The 27099-nt window shown below is 43.5% G+C and overlaps 1 protein-coding gene across 4 annotated transcripts; it reads left to right on the top strand.

Moving 5' to 3' along the window:
- Positions 1–4058: 4058 nt before the first annotated feature.
- Positions 4059–26627, top strand: LOC112071785 (protein FAM107B). Of its 4 annotated transcripts, none has more exons than XM_024139214.1 (5): positions 4059–4303; positions 4775–4831; positions 21895–22069; positions 24719–24875; positions 25122–26627. In XM_024139214.1, the coding sequence occupies exons 3-5, from the start codon at positions 21942–21944 to the stop codon at positions 25239–25241; spliced, it is 405 nt and encodes a 134-aa protein (XP_023994982.1). In that variant the 5' UTR covers positions 4059–4303; positions 4775–4831; positions 21895–21941; the 3' UTR covers positions 25242–26627. The 4 variants fall into 4 exon arrangements, with proteins under 4 accessions (XP_023994982.1, XP_023994981.1, XP_023994980.1 ...); XM_024139212.2 differs by lacking the exons at positions 4059–4303; positions 4775–4831 and adding an exon at positions 20380–20578 and having other exon boundaries at positions 25122–25254; positions 25484–26627; XM_024139213.2 differs by lacking the exon at positions 4775–4831 and having other exon boundaries at positions 4060–4303.
- Positions 26628–27099: the final 472 nt, after the last annotated feature.

Raw genomic sequence — 27099 nt, 5'->3', positions numbered from 1 at the left:
GTGTCGAAGTAACAAAATGTTATTACTAGAACAGGTGGCAAAGGGCTGTGAGACATGGGTTTGATCTTAGACACATGACAAGTGGGATGTATACGGAGGGTACAGGGCAACAGAAGACGAACAGCAGAGGGGCTAATGATTTTGGAGATTAGGAAAGGACCGATAAACCGGGGGGAAAGTTTGCAGGACTCCACCCAGAGTAGTCTTGAGAAGAGCCGACCTGGCTCTCTTCCATGTACGACGACAGCGACGTACAAACACCTGGGCCGAGGGTATGCCAACCTCTTCCTCCTGCTCTGGGAAGAGCGGGGGCTGATAACCCAGGGAACACTCAAATGGCGAGAGACCCATGGCAGAGCAAGGAAGGCTGTTGAGGGCATATTCGACCCACACTAGTTGCTGGCTCCAGGTGGTGGGGTTGGTTGAGACCAGGCAGCAAAGAGTCGTCTCCAGGTCTTGGTTGGCTCGCTCCGACTGGCCGTTGGACTATGGGTGAAACCCGGAGAACAGGCTGGCTGACAACCCAATGAGTGTCCAGAACGCCTTCCGCCCTTGGCAGACTTCGGAGACTCTCGGGGGAACTCGGGCAGCCTCAGGTTCTCTCGGCAACGGAGCCGTCGGGGACATCCAGGATGTCTCGGAGGCGAGGTGGAAGCCTTGAGCAGGAGAGAGAAATCGAACCTCCTCTCCTTCCTTGGCTCCCGTCAAGGCGATGAGCAAGTTGAGATGTGTCGGTAGCAAGCTCGTCCTTTACTTCCTCCGATACTCCGTGCAGGAACATGTCGAACAGCGCTTCCGGGTTCCAGGCACTCTCAGCTGCCAACGTGCGGAAATCCACCGCACAGTCTGCCACACTGTGGGAGTCTTGCCGAAGCTGGTGTAACTTCCGGGCAGCCTCTCTCCCGGACAGTGGAGCATCAAAAATCTCCGCCATGAACTCCTCCAGACTGAAGCATACTGAGGCTGACTGTTGTTCCCATACTGCCGTAGCCCAAGCGAGATCCCTCCCGGACATCAGTGTCATGAGGTACACTTTCTTAGAGTGGTACAAGAGAAGGAGGAGGGCTGCAGCTCGATGATGAGGGAACACTGAGCGAGAGACGCCTGACAGATGCCCGACTCTCCATCGTAAGCAGGGTTCCTAGGAAATTGGGATGTCCGGGGAGGCGGCACTGCTAACAGATGGGTTACTGAGGGGATAGGAAGTTACCGTCATGGTAGGCTGCCTCACAGACCACCTGCGGAATTGCTCCAACATTGTGTTCCCACGCTCGGTCATGGCGTTCGGTCAAGGTCTGGACCCCTTCCATAAGACCGCGAAGCAACTTCTCGTGCCTTCCAATGGTGGCTCCTTGGGAGGAGATGGCTTTGGAGCTGGTCCGAGTCTGCTGGGTCAGACATGGCCAGTTCGTACTATCACGTTTCAGGGAAGACACAGATGCCGACAGTGTTGAAGTAACAAACGTTTATTAATAGAACAGGGGGCAGGCAAAACGACAAGTCAAGGTCAGGCAGAGGTCAGTAATCCAGATCAGAGTCCAAAAGGTACAGAACGGCAGGCAGTCTCCGGGTCAGGGCAGGCAGAGATCAATAATCCAGGGTGGTGTGACAAGGTACAGAACAGCAGGCAGGCTCAGGGTCAGGCAGAATGGTCAAAACCGAGAAAACTAGAAAACAGGAACTAGAAAAAGACAAGAGGAAGGGGAAAACGCTGGTAGGCTTGACGAACAAAATGAACTGGCAACAGACAAACAGAGAACACAAGTATAAATACACTGGGGATAATAGGGAAGATGGGCGACACCTGGAGGGGGGTGAAGACAAGCACAAAGACAGGTGAAACAGATCAGGGTGTGACAATGTTACTAATTTGTTGTGTTTAAGATCCCAGAGTTGATCTTTAACAGAGATATTTATGACAAAGTTCACATGTAGTTGTCTAAGTTAGCGCCAGGCATTGATTTTCCATTCCCGAGGCTTGAAAAACTGTCACCATGGACATGGAACTGTCTTGATTATATGGGTTAATGGTATCAACAGTTTTTAGGGTACATAAATTACCTGGTATTTACTTAAAAATTAATTGGTAGATACCAGTTGTATACAATTATTTTAAATATCAAGAATTACCCATTCATGAATTCCTTGTAAAATGCCAGCTAATTTCTGTTTCATAAAATAAACTATTCTAATGAACCACACAATTTTAACATTTTGCAGACGCTCTTATCCAGAGCAATAAGTGCCTTGCACAAGGGCACATCAGCAGTTTTTATTTTACCTAGGCGGCTCAGGATTCAAACCAGCAACCTTTTGGTTACTGGACCAACGCTCTTAATCTTTAGGCTACCTGCCACAACTTCTCAGTTGTGGTTTTAAAAAAGTATCCTAAACTTCTCGCTATAACAACCAAGCCTTACCCCAGAACTGAAGCCGTTGACAGATGTGTGTGATAAGACCTCTGATCAGTGGCATGCTTACCTTCCTACACTTAAACGTTTCCATGACAATCCACAACTGAAACTTAAGTTAAGCAAGTCTTGAATAAACAATGACTACATTGCAAGACTATATGACTTCATATGACTGTCTGGATTTGAATCTGGTTTCATCTGCGCACAATAATACAGTTTTAGCCCACTTAGCCAAAACCCAGGCATTAGTATAGGGACCTAATGCATGTCTGCAGGTTTAGGCAAGCTTACTCATCAGAGATCTTAGTGTACTTCTGTCGTCAGAAGCTCTGAATGAGTTATGCAATACAATATCAAGTAATACTTGCTCTCAATGATTGATCAGAGTCCTACCTTCTCTCACTCTCAATGATTAGTCATAATCCTAACTATGTACATACACTATATTTAATTCCTATGATGTCTCTCTCTGTCTCCATCTGTTTCCTGAATGATGGAAGGCTGCAGTAACAGTGGTCTCTGGTGGGAGTGTCCTCTCAGTCAGTGGTGACCTCGTCATGACTCACCGCATTGTTCGCACGCACACACACACACACACACACACACCACACACACACCACACCACACACACACACACACACACACACACACACCACACACACACACACACACACACACACACACCACACACAACTCATATTGACACCATACACACGCATAGTGACCATACAAACACACACCACACACCAACACACGCATAGTGACACCATACACACACACACACACACACATACACACACACACACACACACACATACACATACACACACACTCACACATAGACAATCTGCCACTCTGTTTATTATCTATTCTGATTGCCTAGTCACTTTTACCCCTACCTACATGTACATATTACCTCAATTATCTCAACTACCTCATATACTCGGTACGGTAATCCTTGTACATAGCCTCATTATTGTTATTTTATTGTGTTACTCTTTCCATTATTGATTTTTTACTTTTTAACCCTGCATTCATGGGAAAGGGCTTGTAAGTAAGCATTTCACGGTTAAGTCTACACCTGTTGTATTCAAAGCATGTGACAAATAACATTTGATTTGACCTCTTTGGCCCCTCTCACATGTTCAGTCTTCAGTCTCCCCAACAACACACACAGAATCCTGGACCCTCATGCCTATCAGTGGGCCTGGCCATGTGGTCACTGGGGAGATAGTAGCCTAGACTGAAACTGTCAGATCTCTAGTTAAACTAGTGGTTTCAAACAGCAGCTTAAACAGGAGGAGGTAGATGAGCAGACCCAGTACTGGCTGATCTGTAAGAATATTAACTACTCTACCGCAGCAACATTTAGTCTGCTAACTAATACAATACAATACACACGTTTTGAGCGCAAACGTATAAAATTAGTAGATGAAAAGTAGCTTATTAACCTTAAAGGGTTTCTATGTAACAGGATGGATGCTCTCTTTCTATGTGTGTGCCGCTCTGTATTGTGTGTTGCGCGCGCCATCTCCCAGCCCCAGCCACAGCCCATCGCTACCCTGCCACACCCCGCCCCGGCGTAAGGGGTCTCCCCCATAGAATGTAAAAAAAATATGTCTCTCCGGTCAACAGCTTGAGCAGATAGAGAAAGAGAGGAGGAGTATGACATCACAATGGGCCGCCCATTCAGCATTAATCTACATTTTCTATGGGTCCCGAGTGTGTATGTGTGTGCAGTTGAACAGTTTCGAAGGAGAAAAGCAGAATAGCAGCTAAACCTAAACGGAGAAGTGATCTGGAGACGCACCGATGAGGCTAAAAACCACTTTGTCCTTTTAATTATTAAACTAGTCCATTTGGAGAAGTAACGTCGGGATCGAGTTTAGGTAGGTGTGTGTGTGAGTGTGTGTGTGAGTGTGTGTGTGTGTGCGCGTGCGCACGCGCGTTTTTGTTCTGTTTGTCTGTCTGAGCGCACAGTACACAAAGCAGTGCGCCTGCTTTGGTTATAACATATACATTGGGCCGCGTGTAGTGCTCGATATATAATAATCTAGTCTAGTTTTGTTTAATATTCTTAAAACAAAGCCGCGATGATAAGTGTTGTATTGGAGGTTATAGAAAAAACTCTGGGCTCATTGTTGCTTCAGAAGCGCGTGTTGTTTTGCTTACGAACGGGACAGTGAAGAAAGAAGCAGCATAGATTTAGAATCAGACCGTTGTTTCGCCCCATCTGTCTGCCTCCAATCAATCCTTATAAACTTGAGGAAGTTTAACCTATGAGTTTATGGAACATGTTAATTGAAATCTTATGAAGCAATGTGTATGAGTGATTTTCTGTACTTATTTGATATCGACAGATAGGACTGCAGGCTACATATTGTTACTGAAGTGGGCTAAGATTCCCGCTTTATCAGGTAGGTGCCTTTTGTTATTTTGGAGTTGGATAGCTGAAGTCTGAGTGATCAACTGTTTATGAGGTTGTGTGTGTCCCAGTGTTTGACAGCATCATATAGACAGGCCATGATGAACTGCTCTGCTGTCTGGAGCACATGGCCCTAGTAATCACTGACACACTGGTCTATCACTGTCAACCAGAAATCCACTGTGTGTGTGTGTGTGTGTAGTCAGTAATAACATATAGACAAGGCTCCTTCTGACAGCTACAGTAGTCAAACTTTAACCATACTCAACTCAGAAGTATTTCCTATCTATCAGACAGAAGTGCAGCAAGGTATGGGAGAGAGTCAATCTCGAGGTCCATAAAGTATTCTATTCTACAGATACTAGTTGGAATTGACCTTGGAACTCAGAACCACATCTTACATGCAATGTTAAGTCTGTCAGTAGAGTCTAGAGTTTAAGTAAACAAGTCATTGGGTCACTGAGGAAATAATTGTCTTGAGTCATTTCTCTGAAGTTCACTTACAGTAAGTAATCAGGGGCTGCCAGAGAGTTGGAGGGGATAAATATGAATAAAGGGTGAGCAAAAGAGAATGAGATGGGAGAGATGAGTGAAATAGATGAATAAGAGAAAGGGAGAATATGAATGAGTGAGTTGCACTGTGTTCCAGAGTAGAGAGAGTGAGTGAGTGGGGAAGAGAGGGAAGTGCCAACACATGTGGTAGTCATTTAGAAGGCAGTTTGCTTTACATCTGTTTTCTGATCTTTGAACTACCCCCTCCTTTTCTCTCTTTTTCTCTCTCTATCTTGCTCTCGCTTCCCCTGATCCTCTCTTTCTTTGTTCATCATGTTCCCGTACACACACACACACACACACACACACACACACACACACACACACACACACACACACACCACACACACACACACACACACACACACACACACACACACACACACACACACACTGGTAGGGTTCTCCATGGAATGCAGACATATCATCCCCAGTGATGTATCAAGGATATACATTACCAACTGCAGCGTGCAGCAATACGCCTCAAATAAATGTCTATCTCAGGTATTCTGGAATGGAATGTGTCCCTGTCTCAGGTATTCTGGAATGGAATGTGTCCCTGTCTTAGGTATTCTGGAATGGAATTTGTCCATATCGCCGGTATTCTGGAATGGATGTGTCCCTGTCTCTGGTATTCTGGAATGGAATTTGTCCATATCTCAGAATGCACATGTGTGTTTAGGGCCCTCTAGGTATATACTGTACATCAATCAGTGTGCCATATTTCTCTGTGTCGCTGTGCGGTTGGAGTAGGACAACCATGTTCATTAGTCAGCAGACTATTCTGAGCAGACCTATACTGCCAATGCTGCACATACCTCCCTCTAGCTCTCTCTTGGTCTAGTTCTCTCTCTCTCTCTGATTTAGTTTACACTAACCTCCTCCCATATGATAAGCATTTATGAGCAGGAAAGTCTACCTTGTTGCTTATGTGTCTTTGTCTGTGTGTGTAAGTCTGGGTCTGCGTATGCGTGTGTTTCTTTGTGTGTTTGTATCTTTATCTCTATCAGAGTGTGTGTGTCTGTCTACTGTAACAGCAGTGTGTGTGTGAGTCTCTGCTCTCTTTGTTTGCAGTCGAGATCTTCATGCTATGACAGTCCCTCTCTGCACTACCATTGAAATCTTCCTGATCTGATACAAAGAGCTGGTCTTTTAGGGCTTGATCTGCCTCAGATGACTCCGCTAGAGTTGGAGGTTGTGAGTCTGATTGCCACATGCTCCACATATATATTTGTCTTGGATAAAATCATATGATCATGTCATAATAAAGACTTGTCTTTGTTATGTGCTCGACAACCACTGGTTCACTGACAGTAGATCACTTTGCTGAGTATGATCTGGATATACAGTATGTGTATAGGCTAGGCTAGGCTAGGCTAGGCTAGGCTACATAAGATACAGTGCAGATGCAAAGTTTGGTAACATAATGATTCTGTTACCAAACGTTGCATTTGTACTGTTCTTCAAGTAAAATGTGTTTTTGTCAAATGTTCTGTGTAAATTGTTAAACGTAGTTCTTGTGCATAGAGTTGTATGCTGTGTTAAAGTTTTGAATCAGCGTAATTCCTTTACCATGGAATTGCCCATAACCTATAAGCCACGATGCAATGCTTCATGCAATGAAGTGATAGAACCCTAGAACACAAAGGATTTATTTACACCATGCTGGCGCTATGGTTGCCATGGATCCGCATTATGGCGGCATGGGGAGGAGGGGGGAAGTCTCTCTCCTTCCCTCTGTGTGTACTAGACTTGATGATAGAGCTGAGGGCTGGAGGCGGTCACACACCTGCAACATGTTTTACTCTCTCTTTCTGCCCTACAAATGGTGTTCAATAACATTAATAAAACAAAAGATGGGGCCATACAGCATGTGCTTACACACCAACACAGTTTTATTATTACATATTCATACACTACCTCTCTGAATAATGTTTATGGCATGGAACAAAGACATGAATGCATCCACACACACACACCTTCTCTATGGCTCTGCATTGATTTCTCTTCATTGGTTTAGGAGCCTCAATCAGAATAAAGTACCATTACCACACCAGCCACTCTGTATTTAAAAGAAAATGGGTTTACACACTGACACACACACACACACACACACACACACACAGAAACACAGAGAGAAACACAGAGAGACTCTAAAAGCTCCCCTCCCAACAGTAAGAGAGCTCGTCGGGCTGAAGGATACAGGAGAATGGGAGTTTGAGCTGCATTCATTAGATTAACACCTAGGCTGAGTCATATGATAAGACATATGATCCTGTATTATTTAACACACACACACACACACACACACACAGTCTTTGTTCAGAATGGAAGTACATGACCGCATTACTGTCGGAAACTAAAGTCGCCGAGTAGGCCAACTAACTAACTGACCATAGTTATTATAATGGGCAAGAGTTTCAGACCCGTAATTTGTACTTGTATTTATTATGGATCCCCATTATCTGCTGCCAAGGCAGAAGCTACTAATCCTGGGGTCCAGCAAAATTAAGGCAGTTTATACAATTTTAAAAACATTACAATACATTCACAGATTTCACAACACACTGTGTGCCCTCAGGCCCCTACTCCACCTCTATCACATATCTACAGTACAAAATCCAAGTGTACGTGTGTGTATAGTGCGTATGTTATCGTGTGTGTGTATGCATGTGTATGTGCCTATGTTTATGTTGCTTCACAGTCCCCGCTGTTCCATAAGGTGTAATTTGATCTGTTTTTTAAATCTAATTTTACTGCTTGCATTAGTTACTTGATGTGGAACAGAGTTCCATGTAGTCATGGACTATGTAGTACTGTGCACCTCCCATAGTCTGTTCTGGACTTTCTGTTCTGTTCTGGTGGCATGTCTTGTGGGCATATTATTAATATTAGCAGTCTGTGTACATCCAAGGGCCAGCCGTGCTGCCCTGTTCTGAGGCAATTGCAATTGTCCCTTTTTGTGACACCTGACCACACAACTGAACAGTACACCAGGTGCGACAAAACTAGGGCCTGCAGGACCAGCCTTGTCGATAGTGTAACGGCTGTCCTCCTCCTCTTCATCCGAAGAGGAGGAGCAGGGATTGAACCAAGGTGCAGCGGGTTGTGAATACATAATGAATTTATTGACAAGACGAAAAAACGAACACGAACTACACTTGAAATGATACAAAATAACAAACGACGTAGACTGACCTAAACATGAGAACTTACATAGACACGAAGAACGCACGAACAGGAACAGACTACATACAAACCGAAACAGTCCCGTGTGGTACGAAATAACATACAGACACGGAAGACAACCACCCACAAACAAACAGTGTGAAAACACCTACCTTAATATGGCTCTCAATCAGAGGAAATGAAAACCACCTGCCTCTAATTGAGAGCCATATCAGGTCACCCTTAAACCAACATAGAAACAGAAAACATAGACTGCCCACCCAAACTCACGTCCTGACCAGCTAACACATACACAAACTAACAGAAAACAGGTCAGGAACGTGACAGATAGTGCTGTTATTATGGACAGACTTCTCCCCATCTTAGCTACTGTTATATCAACATGTTTTGACCATGACAGTTTACAATCCAGGGTTACTCCAAGCAGTTTAGTCACCTCAACTTGCTCAATTTCCACATTATTTAGATTTAGTTGAGGTTTAGGGTTTAGTAAATGATTTGTTCCTGCGGCTCTTTGTTAAGTGTTGCAGTCATTTTAGTCGCTGTAGTAGCTGACATGTATAGTGTTGAGTTATCCGCATACATAGACACACTGACTTTAGGCAAAGTCATTAGTAAAGATTGAAGAAAGTAAGGGGCCTAGACACCTGCCCTGGGGAATTCCTGATTCTACCTGGATTATGTTGGCTTCCATTAAAGAACACCCTCAGTGTTCAGTTAGACAGGTAACTATTTATCCACAAAATAGTATTGGGTGTAAAGCCATAACACATACATTTTTCCAGAAGCAGACTATGATCAATAAAATCAAAGCCACACTGAAGTCTAACAAAACAGCCCCCACAATCTTTTTATTATCAATTTCTCTCAGCCAATCATCAGCCATTTGTGTAAGTACTGTGCTTGTTGAATGTCCTTCCCTATAAGCATGCTGAAAGTCTGTTGTCAATTTGTTTACTGTGAAATAATACTGTATCTGGTCAAACACAATTTTTCCCAAAAGTTTACTACGGGTTGGTAACAGGCTGATTGGTCGGCTATTTGAGCCAGTAAAGGGGGATTTACTATTCTTAGGTAGCGGAATGACTTTTGCTTCCCTCCAAGCCTGAGGGCAAACACTTTCTAGTAGGCTTAAATTGAAGATATGGCAAATAGGAGTGGCAATATCGTACGCTACTATCCTCAGTAATTTTCCATCCAAGTTGTCAGACCCCGGGGGCTTATCCTCAGTAATTTTCCATCCAAGTTGTCAGACCCCGGGGGCTTATCCTCAGTAATTTTCCATCCAAGTGTCTGACCCCGGTGGCTTTTCCACACTCACTTTACGGAATAAAAAATTACAATGCTTGTCTTTCATAATTTGGTCAGATATACTTGGATATGTAGTCAGTGTTTGTTGCTGGCAGGTTACACTTAAATTTGCTGATCTTGCCAATGAAAAAAACATTATTAAAGTAGTTGGCAATATCAGTTGGTTTTGTGATGAATGAGCCATCTGATTCAATAAATGATGGAGCTGAGTTTGCCTTTCTCCCCAAAATTTAATTTAAGGTGCTCCAACGCTTTTTACTTGTATTCTTTATGTAATTTATCTTTGTTTCATTGTGTAGTTTCTTCATCTTTTTATTCAGTTTAGTCACATGATTCTCAATTTGCAATACATTTGCCAATCGGTTGTGCAGCCAACTTATTTGCCATTCCTTTTGCCTCATCCCTCTCAACCATACAATTTTTCAATTTCTCATCAATCCACAGGGATTTAACAGTTTTTACAGTCATTTATAAATGGGTGCATGCGTATTAGTAATTGGAATAAGCTATTTCATAAATGTGTCAAGTGCAGTGTCTGTTTGCTCCTCATTACTCACAACGGACCAACAAATATTATTTACATCAACAACATAGGAATCCCTACAAAACGCATTGTATGACCTCTTATACACTATATTAGGCCCCGCCTTTGGAACTTTGATTTTCCTTGATATGGCTACTATATTGTGATAACTACATCCGATGGATCTGGATTCTGCTTTCAAGCACATTTCTGCAGCATTAGTAAAGATGTTATCAATACATGTTGATGATTTAATCCTGTGCTGTTTGTAACTACCCTGGTAGGTTGACTGACAACCTGATCCAGGTTGCAAGCACTGGTTACACTGAAGCTTTTTCTGAGTGGAAGCTTGATGAAAGTCAGTCAATATTTAAATCACCCAGAAAATATACCTCTCTGTTGATATCACATACATTATCAAGGCATTTCACACATGTTATCCAGATACTGACTGTTAGCACTTGGTGGTCTATAGCAGCTTCCCACCAGAATGGGCTTTAGGTGAGGCAGATGAACCTGTAGCCATATTACTTCAACAGTATTTAACATGAGGTCCTCTCTAATCTTTACAGGAATGTGGTTCTGAATATAAACAGCAACACCTCCACTATTGGCATTTCTATATTTTCTGTAAATGTTATAACCTTGTATTGCTACCACTGTATCATCAAAGGTATTATCTAAGTGACTTTCAGAGATAGTCAGAATATGAATGTCATCTGTTACTAGCAAATTATTGATTTCAGGAACCTTGTTTCTTAAGCTACATATGTTAACGTGGGCTTTTTTGAGCACTTACTTCTGGGATGCTTACTTGTTTTCATTGCTTTACTGAGACGCTTAGCAGATGTAGATATGTTCATGTTATTTATGTTAGTGCAGGTAAGCTGCACACAGTGGACTTCCTACTAGGGCACACTGCCTCGGTGCTAACAGTATAACTCTGGTTCATAGGCACATGATTACTGCATTCAATAGCTGTAGGATCAGCAGAGTCTGTGTCACAATGGTAGGTATTAACTCTGTGTCACAATGGTAGGTATTAACTGAACTGGGCTTGAGTCATTGATAAGTCATTGTCTCAACGCAGCCTTATAATGCTGTGAAAGGATCCAGGAACCCAAATGATTTGAGTGGATCCCACCTCCTTATAAAATGTGTTTTGTTTCCAAAAGGTATCGAAATTGTCAACAAAAGTTACACCCATTGAGCTGCAATAATCACATAGCCAGTTGTGAAGAGAAAGAATCCTGCTAAAGCGTTCAATGCTGCGATTCAGAGATGGCAGAGGGCCAGATATGATGGGTCTTTTGTTAGTGTCTAGCAGAGTCAGTCAACTCTTTAAAATCCAGTTGCAACTGTTCAGAGCTGCCCTTCATAATGTCATTAAAACCACATGGACTACGATAGAATCGATTTCCATGTCCTGACGTAGTACATTCGGGTGCAGCTTAGTAATGTCATTTACTCTCGCTCCTGGATAGGAGATTGTTTTTGCACCAGGAACGGTCACAAATCTTACCATGGAGCTGCCCAAAATCACTGCTGGCGAGAAGGATGAGGAAATCCGTCCACTCCCATGCTTCACAGGATTCAAATAACCCCTTATGGACTGGCGAGAGGCAGGATAACTTGAACCCGTGGCTCCCGGTGCCTGGTGCAGGCCTCTGACAGATGGAGAAGCCCCACTCGATCCAGAGCAGGGACGGAAGATTGCCGACTTCAAAATCGTAGTAGTAGGCACTGAGGCTGCAGACAGGCATCAGGACGGCGAAACTATTCGTTGTTTGTTTCCGCTCTGGGCCTCTCGTTGGGGGTGTAGACTGCATTGCGGGAGGCCGCTGCCTTCGACTTCCACAGCTCGTAACATGCGACCATCGTTGATTGCCTTGCTCCTCTTGCTGTGCACCTTTGACTCCACTATCAGATGGGGGAGGTCCGGGCAACACCGGCCAGTCAGATAATGACAAACGACAAGTCGGAGATGCACCCAACAAGCGTGAACACTGTCCAACCACCGGCATAGAAAATGTTAACATTCCACTCTGCGTTTTCCCCAGTTTCTTACGTAGACTGGCAACCTGTGTGATCAAGGAAGCCACCTCAAGCCTAAAATCCTCGGGCAAGCAAACAATTGTGTTCCATTGGAACTCTGAGTGATCCGTTTTTTCCCGAAACAAAGCTTAGAACCGTTCATTTATTTCTCCAGACAAAGAGGGCTCCATTGCAAAACTCATCTGGTACCAACTTCGTTAGCTTGATGGCTAGCAGCTTAGCGTCTCTGTCAAGCAGTATATTGAAAATAGCTTGTTGACAAAAAAGATCGAAAACATTTTTTGTCTGTATATTGTGTTTTGCTACATTACAACTCCTGATTTGTGCTGCAATTTACAACAAAACACAAAAGAGAACAAAGACACTGTATGATGATAACTCCTATTAGTCTGCTTTTGGGACACCTTGTTGTGACCAATGTGTTCAATTAGTGTTTGTGTTTGTGTATCATTACCCTGTTCTGTGTGTGTGTTTTTGTGCCCCTGTGGTGCATGTGTATGTGTATCTGTCTGTCTCTCTCTGTTATGGTATCAAACATGTTGCTAATGGAAACAGTTGTTGTTGATGCTGTTTTCTGCAGCAGCATGTAAACAAAGGAGACCTAATCCGCGCTACCATACCCTCCATCCAATCAGGGCTTAGCTCACAATAAGAGATCTGCAGAGGTCTGACTGTCTGTTCTAACAGTTTGTGCGTTTGTTGAACTAAGGTCATTCCTCCTCGCGGTGGTGTCTGACCTAAAGTGAAGAGATATGGTTGGTCAGATATACCTTGAGCATTCCTATGCATACATGTGTTAGTCCCAGCTGTGAGGGGGTATATGTGACCCATAGAGCTGCCATTGTGTCAGGGGGACAGGAGAGAGGGACAGCTGTCACCCAAAACAGCCCCCTCTACCCCACCCCCATCATTTGTGAGGCAGGTGTCCTGCAGGGATGTCAGTGTGTGTGTGTGTGTGTGTGTGGGGGGGGGGGTTATGAACAGGCTTTGATTCCCCCTTGCTTGTCTGTCTGGAGGACAAGATATGGTTAGTTACACAGCCACCTGTGTATTTCACTCTACTATCCTCTGTTCTCTGAGGTGTGTACTGTATGTGTGGATGGGGCCGTGCTCCAGTATTACAATAGTTCTGCAGGTTCATCACATTCCTATGGCGGGACTCAAACTGATGCCTCTGCTCTTTCAATGAGCTCCATTCACTCTTTATTCTGCCTCTGACCCTGCCAGTCATAACGTGTGTGAGCGTGTGTATGATAACACAAGCCTCTCCTTGAAAAATAAACCTTAACAATGGGGGAGGAACATGACTTCACTTTTCCCTCCCAGTATATCTATTTTGTGTCAAACTAAGAGATAGGCTAAAGCTCACGGCTAAATACCACACTCAGTGCCTCAGAAAATCTGCTGAGTTGAACTAAAACAGACAGTTTATCTTCACAGGTTTCAGAGATACATTGGGTTTTAATGTAGAACCGGGACCAACGAGTTAGCTAGTTCGTTAGTTAGGTAGTTAGCTAGTTGGGTTGGGTAGTTACTCAGTTTGACACAGAAAGCTCCTATCAACAGGAAGTACACATTAAGTGGAGCCATCTCACTGTACAGTGTGGAGATTGCCCCACAGGAAGATGCCTGGGTGTGGCAAGGAGAGGGAGAGAACATCTCTGTACAGATAGGTTTATGAACAAAGCTACAAATATCCTTTGCTATAAACTCAACGTTGACTTGCATTGAATTCATTATACTGTATGTCAGGCAGAGATGAGCGTTTGAATCAGGAAGGTTTCCTTTCACGACCTCTACAAGCCAAAACATGAAATTAAATAACCGGGTGGTCCTTTTGGCGGTAGGAATGTGAGACAATATATCCACCGGAAAGTACAATTACATCATGCGCACAAGATGAAAATACATGCACTAGCACATGCTTCAGGTGATATAAATCTGAACACACTACCAGCGCTTTGAAAAGTTGATGTAATTATACTTTATGGATATATTATCTCAAATTCCTACCGCCAAAAGGAACAACCGCACGGGCAACCGGTAAAGTATGTTAACATTTCATTTTATTCAATGTTCTGCCTTGTAGAGGTCGTGAGAGGAAACTTTCCTGATTCAAACAGTAATTTCTGCCCGACGTAGAATTCAATCCTAACTCGAGCCGCTCGTACACTCTGACCATGGCATGTTAAATGCTCAGGTCATGGTTGGGAAATGCTGCTGTTGCACTTTCACTTCCCAGAAAAGACAAGTTTGCACAAGCTGAAATGGACAAGAACTGTGTACTTGAGGAAACCAACATTCTCTGTGCCTGTAGACATGATGTTGTGGTGTGTCTCTTGGCTGGTAGCTGAACTGCTAAATCCCTCAGTGGTAGGCTGACACTGATAGGATGTGTTGTACTTGGGCTGTCTCACTGTTTTCACTGTTCCCTGAGGAATGACATCAGGGCTGATTAGAGTTCCCAAATGTTCCCTTTCACTGTTTCAGTATTCCCAGTGTTATGAATTTACAGCCGTACAGGGCTCCTCCTAGTGACCTGAAGTGACGTTTGTAGTTCAGTTTACATTCCTAGTGTCTGACACAGAGCATGCCTGACATGACTCACTCAGCTCTATGTGGGTGTGTGTTCTGAGAAAAGTCTGATGTATAGAACCAGAACCCCAATTTGACATCATCCAGTGTGTGTGTGAAGGGAGCGGTGATCTCCCAGCAGTCATTCAGGGAAGAGACCCTAAAATTCCAGCCCTCTCCTCAGCCCCTTCAAATTCTAGCTCTGGGACAGGAAATACTAACCAAACCTCAGCCACCTGAAACTCATTCTGGGTGTGTGCGCTTCGTGTGGGGACCTGAGTGAGAAACAACATCTGAGCTGCTAAATGTCACTGTTCCACATATTCCTCCGTTCCCCCTCCTCCTCATCTCTCCATCTCTCCGCTGTCAGTCTTTTTCTCATGGTTTTCTTCACAGCTAAATGTTTTTATTTATTTATTATTTCACCTTTATTTAACCAGGTAGGCCAGTTGAGAACAAGTTCTCATTTACAACTGCGACCTGGCCAAGACAGAGCAAAGCAGTGCGACATAAACAACACAGAGTTACACATGGGATAAACAAACGTACAGTAAATAACACAATAGAAAATCTATATACAGTATGTGCAAATGTAGTAAGTTTGGTGATGAATATGAAGCGATGGCCAGCCAGTGAGAGCATACAGGTCGCAGTGGTGGATAGTATATGGGGCTTTGGTGACAAAACAGATGGCACTGTGAAAGACTACATCCAATTTGCTGAGTAGAGTGTTGGGGGCTATTTTGTAAATGACATCGCCGAAGTCAAGTATCGGTAGGATAGTCAGTTTTACGAGGGTATGTTTGGCAGCATAAGTGAAGGATGCTTTGTTGCGAAATAGGAAGCCGATTCTAGATTTAATTTTGGATTGGAGATGCTTAATGTGAGTCTGGAAGGAGAGTTTACAGTCCAACCAGACACCTAGGTATTTGTAGTTGTCCACATATTCTAAGTCAGAACCATCAAGAGTAGTGATGCTAGACGGGCGGGCAGGTGCGGGCAGCGATCGTTTGAAGAGCATGCAATTAGTTTTACTTGCATTTAAGAGCAGTTAAAGGCCAAGGAAGGAGTCTTGTATTGCATTGAAGCTCATCTGGAGGTTTGTTAACACAGTGTCCAAAGAAGGGCCAGAAATATACAGAATGGTGTCGTCTGCATAGAGGTGGATGAGAGAATCACCAGCAGTAAGAGCGACATCATTGATGTATACAGAGAAAAGAGTCGGCCCGAGAATTGAACCCTGTGGCACCCCCATAGAGACCGCCAGAGGTCCGGACAACTGGCCCTCCGATTTGACACACTGAACTCTATTTGAGAAGTAGTTGGTGAACCAGGCGAGGCAGTCATTTGAGAAACCAAGGCTGTTGAGTCTGCCGATAAGAATGCGGTGATTGACAGAGACGAAAGCCTTGGCCAGGTCGATGAAGACGGCAGCACAGTATTGTCTTTTATCGATGGCGGTTATGATATCGTTTAGGACCTTGAGCGTGGCTGAGGTGCACCCATGACCAGCTCGGAAACCAGATTGCATAGCGGAGAAGGTACGGTGGGATTCGAAATGGTCGGTGATCTGTTTGTTAATAACTTGGCTTTTGAAAACTTTAGAAAGGCAGGGTAGGATAGATATAGGTCTGTAACAGTTTGGGTCTAGAGTGTCTCTCCCTTTGAAGAGGGGGATGACCAGCGGCAGCTTTCCAATCTTTAGGGTTCTCAGACGATACGAAAGAGGTTGAACAGGCTAGTAATAGCGGTTGCAACAATTGCGGTGGATAATTTTAGAAAGAGAGAGTCCAGATTATCTAGCCCAGCTGATTTGTAGGGGTCCAGATTTTGCAGCACGTTCAGAACATCAGCTATCTGGATTTGGGTGAAGGAGAAATGGGGGAGGCTTGGGCAAGTTGCTGTGGGGGGTGCAGAGCTGTTGACCGGGGTAGGGGTAGCCAGGTGGAAATGCATGGCCAGCCGTAGAAAAATGCTGATTGAAATTCTCGATTATCGTAGATTTATTGGTGGTGACAGTGTTTCCTAGCCTCAGTGCAGTGGGCAGCTGGGAGGAGGTGCTCTTGTTCTCCATTGACTTCACAGTGTCCCAGAACCTTTTGGAGTTTGTGCTTTAGGATGCAAATTTCTATTTGAAAAAGCTAGCCTTTGCTTTCCTAACTGCCTGTGTATGTGTGTGTTGTGTGTTGTTGTGGGGGGTAGGGGGGCATATCTCTCCCTCTCACTCTGAGGGCATCAGAACTACATGAACAAAGTGAAAGAGGTTCTCTCAACCTCCGACCTTGCAATAAGCAAGTGTAATTTCCCATAATTTAGATTATTTTAGTCTAAATCATCTCACAACTTCCACTCAACTGTCATTGTTCCACCATCACCATGGTGACCCGTCATCACTCACACCCTCGGCACCAGGCCAACAACAGAAAGTTTGTGTGTGCATGCGGACATACGTGAGTGTGTGCGTGCATGTCTGTTGAAACTTCTAGTGCTGCTGTTAGCTCAGACCCAATGAAGAGCAAGCCATGCTGATGCAATGGCCTAGTGCAGCACTCTGTGTGCAGTGCCAGGACTGTCATTCAATTAGCCCTAATGCAGCCTGCAAGGGTAGACACAGGGACGCACACGCACACCTCCTTTACACACACACCTCCTTTATACACACACTCACACCGTCATTCCCTCCCTTCCTTCCTTCCTCCCTCTCACTCTTTCCTACTTAGAAATACAAACACAAATGGACACCCAATCAGAAAGTACTCACCCATTAGTTCACTCATTAGTATTGCTTTGAGATGTTGACAGCCTCTGATTCTCCCTGTCTCTATCTCTCTCTGTTTATTTTTACCTTTCACCCCTATCTCCTACCCGCTGGTTTCCCAGTGTCACTCACACACAGCATGTGAGGTCATAGTCGCGTAGAGGTCATGGCAGGGGTGACATGCAAAGAGTAAAAAAGAAGATGGGCAGTACAACAGTGTCCTCTGAACATATGTGTGTTTACAGTGTTAGTTCCTCTGTGTTGAGGTTGTCGGTCATAACTGGATCTCAATTGCATACTCGTCTCGTCCTCTCTACTCGCCTCCTCCTAGGTCCCGCCCCTCTGACCTTCTCCTCCAATGGGTTTTGAGAGGGAGGCGAGAGGACGCGAGAAGTATGCAATTGAGATTCTCCCATAAAAGCCGTCTGGTTCCTACACCTATAAAAATGAACGAGCTGTTTTAATTGGGATGCCTGGAATAGCAGGAAGTGCACTCCAGAAAAGTAATGTACACACACACACATACACACACACACACACACACACACACACACACACACACACACACACACACACACACACACACACACACACACACACACACACACACACACACACACACACACACACACACACACACACACACACACACACACACACACGTTGTTGAAAGCTGTTTACCTTTGACCTATAAATGGTGATTGGGTCTTAGTGTTGACAGATATGTCCCACAGGATAAGATGGGAGGGTGTGTGTGTGTTTTTTACTGTCATGTGTGTCACCTTCCTAGGCAAAGGATTCCTCTGGGGAGTATGACCACACAGACGGTTGAGTGACCAACTAGATGGGAAAGAAAGGACAGAGCTCTCTGTGACAGTATTGTAGTGCGCAAGTCTGGTGGCAGTATGTCACACCTCACTGAATGTCTGTCTGTCCCAGGCAAGAAGGGAGAGGACATGTCTCCATACTCTTCTCTTTTATTATTTAAAAAAACCACAGGTAGATTTTCCAAATTGTATTTTCACCAGTCCGGTCGTCCCTGATAATTGATCACGAAGAAAAGGAGATGAGGATAGTAAAAGCCACTGTAGACTATTGAGATGTAGCCCGTCTGGGACTTTAGAGGGGATAGGAGGTGAGCCTTGGCCCTTTCAACTCCCTATGTCACTTCCTTTTCCCATGAGGCGAGGAGGTGGAACTGCCACCAGATGTGTTAAGCCAAACGGATGCTTTCTTAACACCCCCCACCTGCTTGCTCCGCTACCCACCGCTGCTCACACTTACGGTTATTGCTTTTGATGTACACAATCAGCACATGCACACCCACAGCACAGACACGCATACACACAGTATGCATGAGCACACACACTATTGCCTTCAGGGGTTATGTGTATTTATGACGACAAAACGTTTTGTTTTGTTCAAGTGCAATGTCTGCACATGTATACCCCACACGGTGTAAAAAACAATAGTCTCATTTCTCACATAATGGGATCTAAATATCATCTTTCTGTTTTTCTTTGTCGACTGTTCCTCTCTGAGGATGTTCCTCTCATGCAAATTATTTATCGACTGTTCCTCTCATGCAAATACTTAGTACATCTGGCCCTCATCAAGAGAAACACCCCATTCAAAACGTGTGGGAGACATGGTTGTTTATCCGTCTCTTTGTTATGTAACTGGCTCTTTGTTATGGTCTTCTCTGGGATGTGAGGCAGCAGCGAGCTCTAGTGGTGAGATAGAAACATTACATATCTTCAGGGCACTTGTTTTTAATGGGACACAGTATTACAGCTCCATGCTTGTGATGTTATTATTGTTGTTGTACATTCAACACACCGGCTTACACACAGAATCAACTTTCAATTTATGATGTTTAGAACTTGTGTTTTTTTATTTTTTTATTATGAAGTAGACTGCAGGCCTATATTGCAGATGGGGTGTTTTTGGTCATCTAGCCTACACTGCGTGATGCTGATGATCCATTCTGAGAAATGCTTCTTATGTCATAGGCTATGAAATGTTACTATTACCTAAGTAATGCCCACAGTTCTAACATCTCAGAGTACTTTTGGCCTAGGCTACTAATTCATAGAAACACATACACATTGGAATGCGACCAATTACACACCTAGCTCACCTTTGAACTCTGAGAAAGAGAATAGCTTGTTGTCGGTTATTTGACGTTTCCAGAGAGCGAGAGAGAGAGAGAGAGAGTGTGTGTGTGTGTGTGTGTGTGTGTGTGTGTGTGTGTGTGTGTGTGTGTGTGTGAGTGTGTGTGCTGTCTCTTATACACATCTAGATGTGTATAAGAGACAGGTTCTAACATCTCAGAGTACTTTTGGCCTAGGCTACTAATTCATAGAAACACATACACATTGGAATGCGACCAATTACACACCTAGCTCACCTTTGAACTCTGAGAAAGAGAATAGCTTGTTGTCGGTTATTTGACGTTTCCAGAGAGCGAGAGAGAGAGAGAGAGAGTGTGTGTGTGTGTGTGTGTGTGTGTGTGCTGTCTCTTATACACATCTAGATGTGTATAAGAGACAGGTGCATCTCATCAAAGCTCATTCCAACCAGAGGCTCCATTCTCCCCTGAGTAGAACAGCTGCGTGCAGGAGCTCCTCTGTTTTCTCTTCTCCTGTCCAGAGGTCATACCAGGCTATTGATAGTACAGTACCACTATTATCATTATTATTATTATTATGACTTCTAATCAATAGTCCAGATGGCGACTATGTGTAGAATAACAGTTTTTCCTCACCTCCTGCAGGGTAAGTTGGAGAGTTTGTAAAAATGTGCGTTGTTTGATGAAAACTTGACGTCTTCTAGCCGGTCTTATTATGCATATGTTTTACCGATGTAAGTGTATCTCATAACTTTTTATACCTGGCCATGGTAATGAATGGATACTGGGTTAGATTTTTGCATGTCTGTGTGGGTACTGTTATCCTGATTGTCAGTAGTTGCGGCGTTATGAAGTTATCTGTGTCGGGATAGCCATATTTCATGTTCTATAATGAGTTTTCGAATACAATGGAGTGTCTCCAAGGGTGGAAATGGTCTTGGACACACAAATCAGCTGTAGGCTATATGAAATAGATAGAACATCCTACATATAGGCTACTATCCATACATAGCACTCATTCATTTGGTGGCTGCAGGAAATTGTGCTCTGATGATCTGAATAGAACCAAGTGTATGAAATGGAAATGTGTAGCTTTTATATTTGGATATTGAAAGCAGTTTGTGAGAATAGAACATGAGATGAAGTCCCTGTTTGATGATTGATGTCTGATTAGCTTATCAGCTCGTATTATATGTGTGTAGTAATATATCCCAATGCAATCTCTGTATTGTATTTTAAATACAGAATATCCATACAAAGAAGTGGAGATTTGTATATGATTGTATTGTTGTTCTCAGAGCGGCATTTGAGAAACCTGCCGTGAGAGCAGTCTGTCTGTATGCAGAGATGGTTATCCTTATGGAGAATAGAACATTCCTGTGTTGGAATGGAATGATTATGTAACTCCAGACTCTGCCATCAGTAGTGGGGGTCGTAATGTCTGGGCACAGAAAAACACAATGCCTTAAAACAGCTACATGTAATGGTGCCTACAGTGAGGTGTGATTTTAGAATGTGTGTGTGCGTATGTGTGTGCATGTATGAGAGAGAGAGAGAGAGAGAGAGAGAGAGAGAGAGAGAGAGAGAGAGAGAGAGAGAGAGAGAGAGAGAGAGAGAGAGAGAGAGAGAGAGAGAGAGAGAGAGAGAGAGAGAGAGAGAGAGAGAGAGAGAGAGCATTGTTGTAGCAGTAAACAATAGACGGATGGTGTGGACAGACTTTCTCTGTAAATGAAAGCGGTGCAGTGCTTTACTGTCTAACGTGAAGCTGCAGACTTCAGCCTCTTTCCAACATCAGTGTGGACTAGGACAAGTGGTTATTCCACTAGAGCGCTCAACACACAGCAGATACTGCTGGGGAGTGTGCTTGTGTAGTTAACCATTACAGTAGTAAATGAATAAAATAAATGAATCAAGAAAATGAATCATATAATAAATGACTAATAACATAATGAATCCCCTCAGATCGGTGTGTGGACACAGGTCTGTCTCTGTCTCTGGGCAGGAGTGTAATGGCTGAGCCGGACTATCTGGAGGGGGACTGTGAGGAGCTGATCAAACCCAAGAAGCTGTTGAACCCAGTCAAGAGCTCCAGAAACCACCAGGACCTCCACCGAGAACTCATGATGAACCAAAAGAGGTGAGGGGACTGGGGGCAACACAACACACACTTCACCTCTCCTTCTTCCACTCCATTTCACCTGTGTCTACTGCATTTTCTTTCCCAGTTGTCTGATTCCCAGATCCCTGTCTTACTCAAAAGAGGGAAACTGTAAACAATTTTCTATTCATCAATGGAGGATAAACACCAGTTTAGCTCACTGTGCTCACTGTGTTATGGTAGACATAAATCCTGGCCCTGACTGAGGATGGATGAAGTCCAAGACAATGAGGGTGGTTATGAACAGTTTATAACCCTCACCTTCAACTCAGACTTTTGACTGTGATCTATCAGAGGTTTATGATCACCTACTGTTTCTGTTTATAATCCAGTGTTTCTTCGGGGTCAGATAGGTTGTCCTACGTCTATTGGTTAAGGTTAGGATAGAGGTTTTAGTTAGCTGATCCTAGATCTGTTGTTAGGAGTGTGTGACAGCGTTCTACTGCAGTGTGCTGCTATGCTATGACATCCTGTATCGGGGGTACCCCCGGGGAGACACATCACAGTAGTGTTATGTAAACCTTAATGCATGAAACTTTAATAAGAACTATTATATAAAACTTTTAGTGCATTCTGCTGTCTCAGAACTATTACGTAAAAACATGCTTTTACTGCACGGAAATGTTCCTCCTACCCGAACACTTTCAATATTAGTATAGCACAGAAGCACACAACAATCACAATCTATAACTTTTACAATCTATAATTGTGTTTCCGGTGAAAAGCTCTGCCTCTGCAGAGTTATTTTACCATTTATGGTTAAAATAAATGGGTGGGTCTTGGTAAATTCAGAATTGTATTTTAGATTTTTTTGGGCTGAATGTTTTTGTTGTTCCTTCAGTTACCACTGGGAAAGATGTAAGTTACAGAATGGACCGTGGCACCAAATCACACTGGTTATGAGTGCATGCTCATTTGCATTCATGTGTGACTGTGTGTGCGTGTGTTTGACGGCCTCAGTGCTGACGCTCAAGTCTGTCTTTTCTCATGCTGAATAGACAGATGCTCAAGGCCTTGTTGCTATGCTATATATAAACACACACACACCAACACAGTGTGTACTGTTGACAGATGTTACATCACTGTGCCCTGTCTGTTAGCACACTGCACAGAACCATGTGCATTATGGACATGAACACAGGGCTCTGAAGTATGGAGGGATGGAGAAAGGGGGGAGAGAGTTAGAGGGAGTGGGTTAGGGGTGAAATTGAGATGGACACAGATTGTGTTTGTCTTATGTGTGTTTCAGTGTTGGTATGAGGTATATACTTTAGACTATATTGATTTAGAACTGATATGAAAGAGGAGATGTTTTGACTGGGTTTTAGTATTCTTTGTGGAGGAGATGAGGGGAAAAATACGTAGGAGAGAGGATAGGGGACGAGAGATACAGAGGAGAGAAGAAAGAGATCATATTATAGAGAGGAGAAGGAGAGGAAGAAGATGGAGAGAAATGTTTGGGGTGTAGCGGATTAGTGATGATGAGAGAGATGGATGGTTGAGAGAAAGAGAGATGGATAGAGGGAGGGAGGGAGAGAAAAAGAGAGATGGATGGATAGAGGGAGGGAGGGAGGGAGAGAGGGAGGGAGGGAGGGAGGGAAAGGGAACGTTGTGCACGGCGGATTAGAACACCATCTCCCGCAGAGGGTCTCTCACTCTCCTCAACTACCTATGATGTTCAGTCACACATACACACGCGTGTGCACAGAGAAGAGACGTTTAGAACTGCATCTTTGAGACTCTAATTTAACCTCTTTTGAAATCACTTACTCAGGTCAGGCTGAAATAAAGTTGAAATGTACAGGGATGGAGGTCAGGCTATATATAACACACACATGCACACCACACACTATTCTATCCTATTAGATCTTGTCTATTCAGAACACTCATTTAGGTTCTCCGTTTTTGTCCTACTGAACAACATTTTAAGTTAAATCCAGGGCAATCAATAATGTAGTTAGACACTGCATGAATGAGTTGAAAACAAGACAGTGTTTGAGGGTTCAGATTTAGGCTTTAATATACTGGTATTATTGTAGTCATCTCACTAATAGGGGTTTGTACTCAGATGGCCCTGTCCTCTTTCAGATTGAATATCTGAATCCTAAAACCACAACTTTACACAGTAGTATAACAACAAAATGGAAACGCCTGTTTCAACAATGGCATGTCATCTCTGGCAGAAGGGACAGCTCAATGAAAGAAAGGGATAGCTATATTAGGAAAGAGGTTGATATGATTTGTAGACAGGCGGGTACATTTGATTGATTGATATTCACTAATTGTGTGTCTTAACACTGATCTGTGTGTATGGTCAAGTCAAGACCGCCGCCATCATACATTTCATCACATAATCTCAATCTCCTAATCCCAATGCCAATTCCTGTCCAGTCCAGCCATGGCCCCTAGCTTGCCTAAGATTACTAGATGTGGGCTAATCTGGGATGGCTTAGCTTTATGTAACTTTCTCTGAATAGGAAGTGATGGATAGATCAATGTAGAACTGCCTGTCTCTGTCCGTACTGTAATCAGGTCAATTATTAGTTGTGTGTGTCTGTGTAAGTAAAGTTCCTTGTCATTGGCTGTGGAAGTACTATAATAACATCTGTGATTGGTTGCTTCTCCAAGGGGCCTAGCTCCTCAGAACAAACCAGAGCTCCAGAAGGTTCTGGAGAAGAGGAAGAGAGAGCAGGTCCTCAAGGCCCAGAAGGAGGAGCAGGAGGCCCACACCAAGAGGAGCGACCTGGAGATAGAATTAATGAAGAGACAACAGAAACTAGAACAGGTAGACACACACACACACACACACACACACACACACACACACACACACACACACACACACACACACACACACACACACACTGTGTTACTCATACACACCCAACACTGTAAAGATAGACAGACTGACAGCATTTGAGAAAATAAATACACAGAGAGAGGGAGAGGACAGTTGGGGATCACACACACATGCTAACATGTACTTGTACTAACATGTAACCTAACTTTCTTCTCTATCGTGTATATTTAGCTTGAGTTGGACCAGCAGAAGGATGAGGAGGAGCAGGAGAACACCCCTGAGTTTGTGAAGATGAAGAGCAACCTGAGAAGGACCAAGCAGGAGGCCAATGGGGAGGAACTTACCACTTAGGGAGCCACGGGGGGTGTGTTTGTGTGTGTGGAAAAATAGAAAGCAACTGTGTACTGTACATAGAGGAATGTTTGTGCATATGTGAGTGTGTGTGCCTGTGTGCAGATTCAATGGCACATGTTATCTGATATGGACTTCCTGATTTATCTGACCCTGTTGAGAAAGACTTAAAGACTACAGACCAATTTGTCTGCCCACTACAGACCAGCAGTACTACATACCTCTTTGTCTGTCCACTACAGTACTCCCCTCACCTCAGCCAGAGTGGAGACTTAGCCACCTGTACTCACCTCAGCCTCTCCACTCAACACACGGACAGAGAGGAGACTTAACACGGACACAAAACACGGAACGTGCTACACGTGAAGAACAGCCAGTCAATCTTCTGGGGAGGTCTGATGCAGGAACCAACAGAACCAACACAGAGTTTCCATTCCCTCTGTCTCCTGGTCTTCCCCTCTGTCTCCTGGTCTTCCCCTCTGTCTCCTGGTCTTCCCCTCTTTCTCCTGTCCACCCTTCTCTCCAGCCACAGAAAGCTCTCCTTTATGTTGTTGTTGTTACTGTTGTCGTTGTTTTCATTTTCAGAACCCAGAATGGAAAAGCGGACACTGGATGGACTCTTGAAGCTGTGTTTTGTAAAAATGCCAAATTAATGTACCGTTGTTATTTATGTTTATGTTTTTAGTATTTTAGCCCCATGTAGGGAGATAGAGACATCTCAGATTAGTTTTACAGCTCAGTGTGTGGAGCATGAACAGAGGGATATACTGCAAAGCAGGATCAATGAGTCAGCCAACTAACTTTGATAAACAACCAGAAAGAACTTTCGATTTTCTGGTTAATTAAGAAATTCTAATTTTAGATATGTGTTTTTGGTTGTTAAGTCAATTAGAGCATGCCATTTCAAAAGTATTAAAAAAAGTAAGTTATTTCAGAATATTTGGGCTGGTTATCTGGCCAACTCATTGATCCTACTTTGTAATATATCCCTCAGGAGAGGACAAGTGTGTGGTTGTGTGAAAAAACACCCAGATAGTTTGTTTTATTTTCAACATGCCACTTCTTCAGCTAATGATATTTGAAGCAATACTACAACTCCCCAAAGTGTGCAAGTGGTCTTTTCTTTCTATAATTATAATAAATAGATTTTTTTTATGAATAAAGGGGATATTAAATTAGTCTTATTTTGGATGTGAGGTCAGCAGAGATGATGTCATGTACCAGGAAGTAAGTGCACATGGGAGCCAACTGTTCCAATAATTGCATTTGGTTCTATGCTTCGTTTATGTGCTTCTCTGAATCTCTGGGTAAGATTGTAAGACAATCCTCTCCTCTGTCCCTCTGCAGACCTAACATCTTATTTTAAATAAATATCATTTAACTGCTCACACTCTCTGTGTGTCGTTCTTCAAAATGTGCTTATATATACTGTACCAGTCAAAAGTTTGGACACACCTACTCATTGAAGGCTTTTTCTTTATTTTTTGTATTTTCTACATTGGAGAAAAATACATAAAAACTATAAAATAACACATATGGAATCACGTAGTTACCAAAAATGTAAAACAAATAAAAATATATTTGAGATTTGAGATTCTTGAAAGGAGCCACCCTTTTCCTTGATGACAGCTATGCACACTCTTGGCATTATCTCAACCAGCTTCACCTGGAATGCTTTTCCAACAGTCTTGAAGGAGTTTCCACATATGCTGAGCACTTGTTGACTGCTTTTCCTTCACTCTGCGGTCCAACTCATCCCAAACCATCTCAATTGAGTTGAGGTTGGGTAATTGTGGAGGCCAGGTCATCTGATACAGCATTACATCCCTCAATCTTGGTCAAATAGCCCTTACACAGC

Source organism: Salvelinus sp. IW2-2015, unplaced genomic scaffold, assembly GCF_002910315.2.
Source record: "Salvelinus sp. IW2-2015 unplaced genomic scaffold, ASM291031v2 Un_scaffold1718, whole genome shotgun sequence".
NCBI classification, from domain to species: domain Eukaryota; kingdom Metazoa; phylum Chordata; class Actinopteri; order Salmoniformes; family Salmonidae; genus Salvelinus; species Salvelinus sp. IW2-2015.
Note: the sequence above shows the minus strand (reverse complement) of the source record. Positions and strands in the feature narration are given on the sequence as shown.

Bases quoted from the DNA above. Each gene is read 5' to 3' on its own strand.
- LOC112071785 (XM_024139212.2), top strand. From the start codon at position 20,533: ATGGCGACTATGTGTAGAATAACAGTTTTTCCTCACCTCCTGCAGG. The intron at 20,579-21,894 runs GTAAGTTGGAGA...GAATCCCCTCAG, and splicing joins TTTTCCTCACCTCCTGCAGG to ATCGGTGTGTGGACACAGGT. The intron at 24,876-25,121 runs GTAGACACACAC...GTGTATATTTAG, and splicing joins GACAACAGAAACTAGAACAG to CTTGAGTTGGACCAGCAGAA.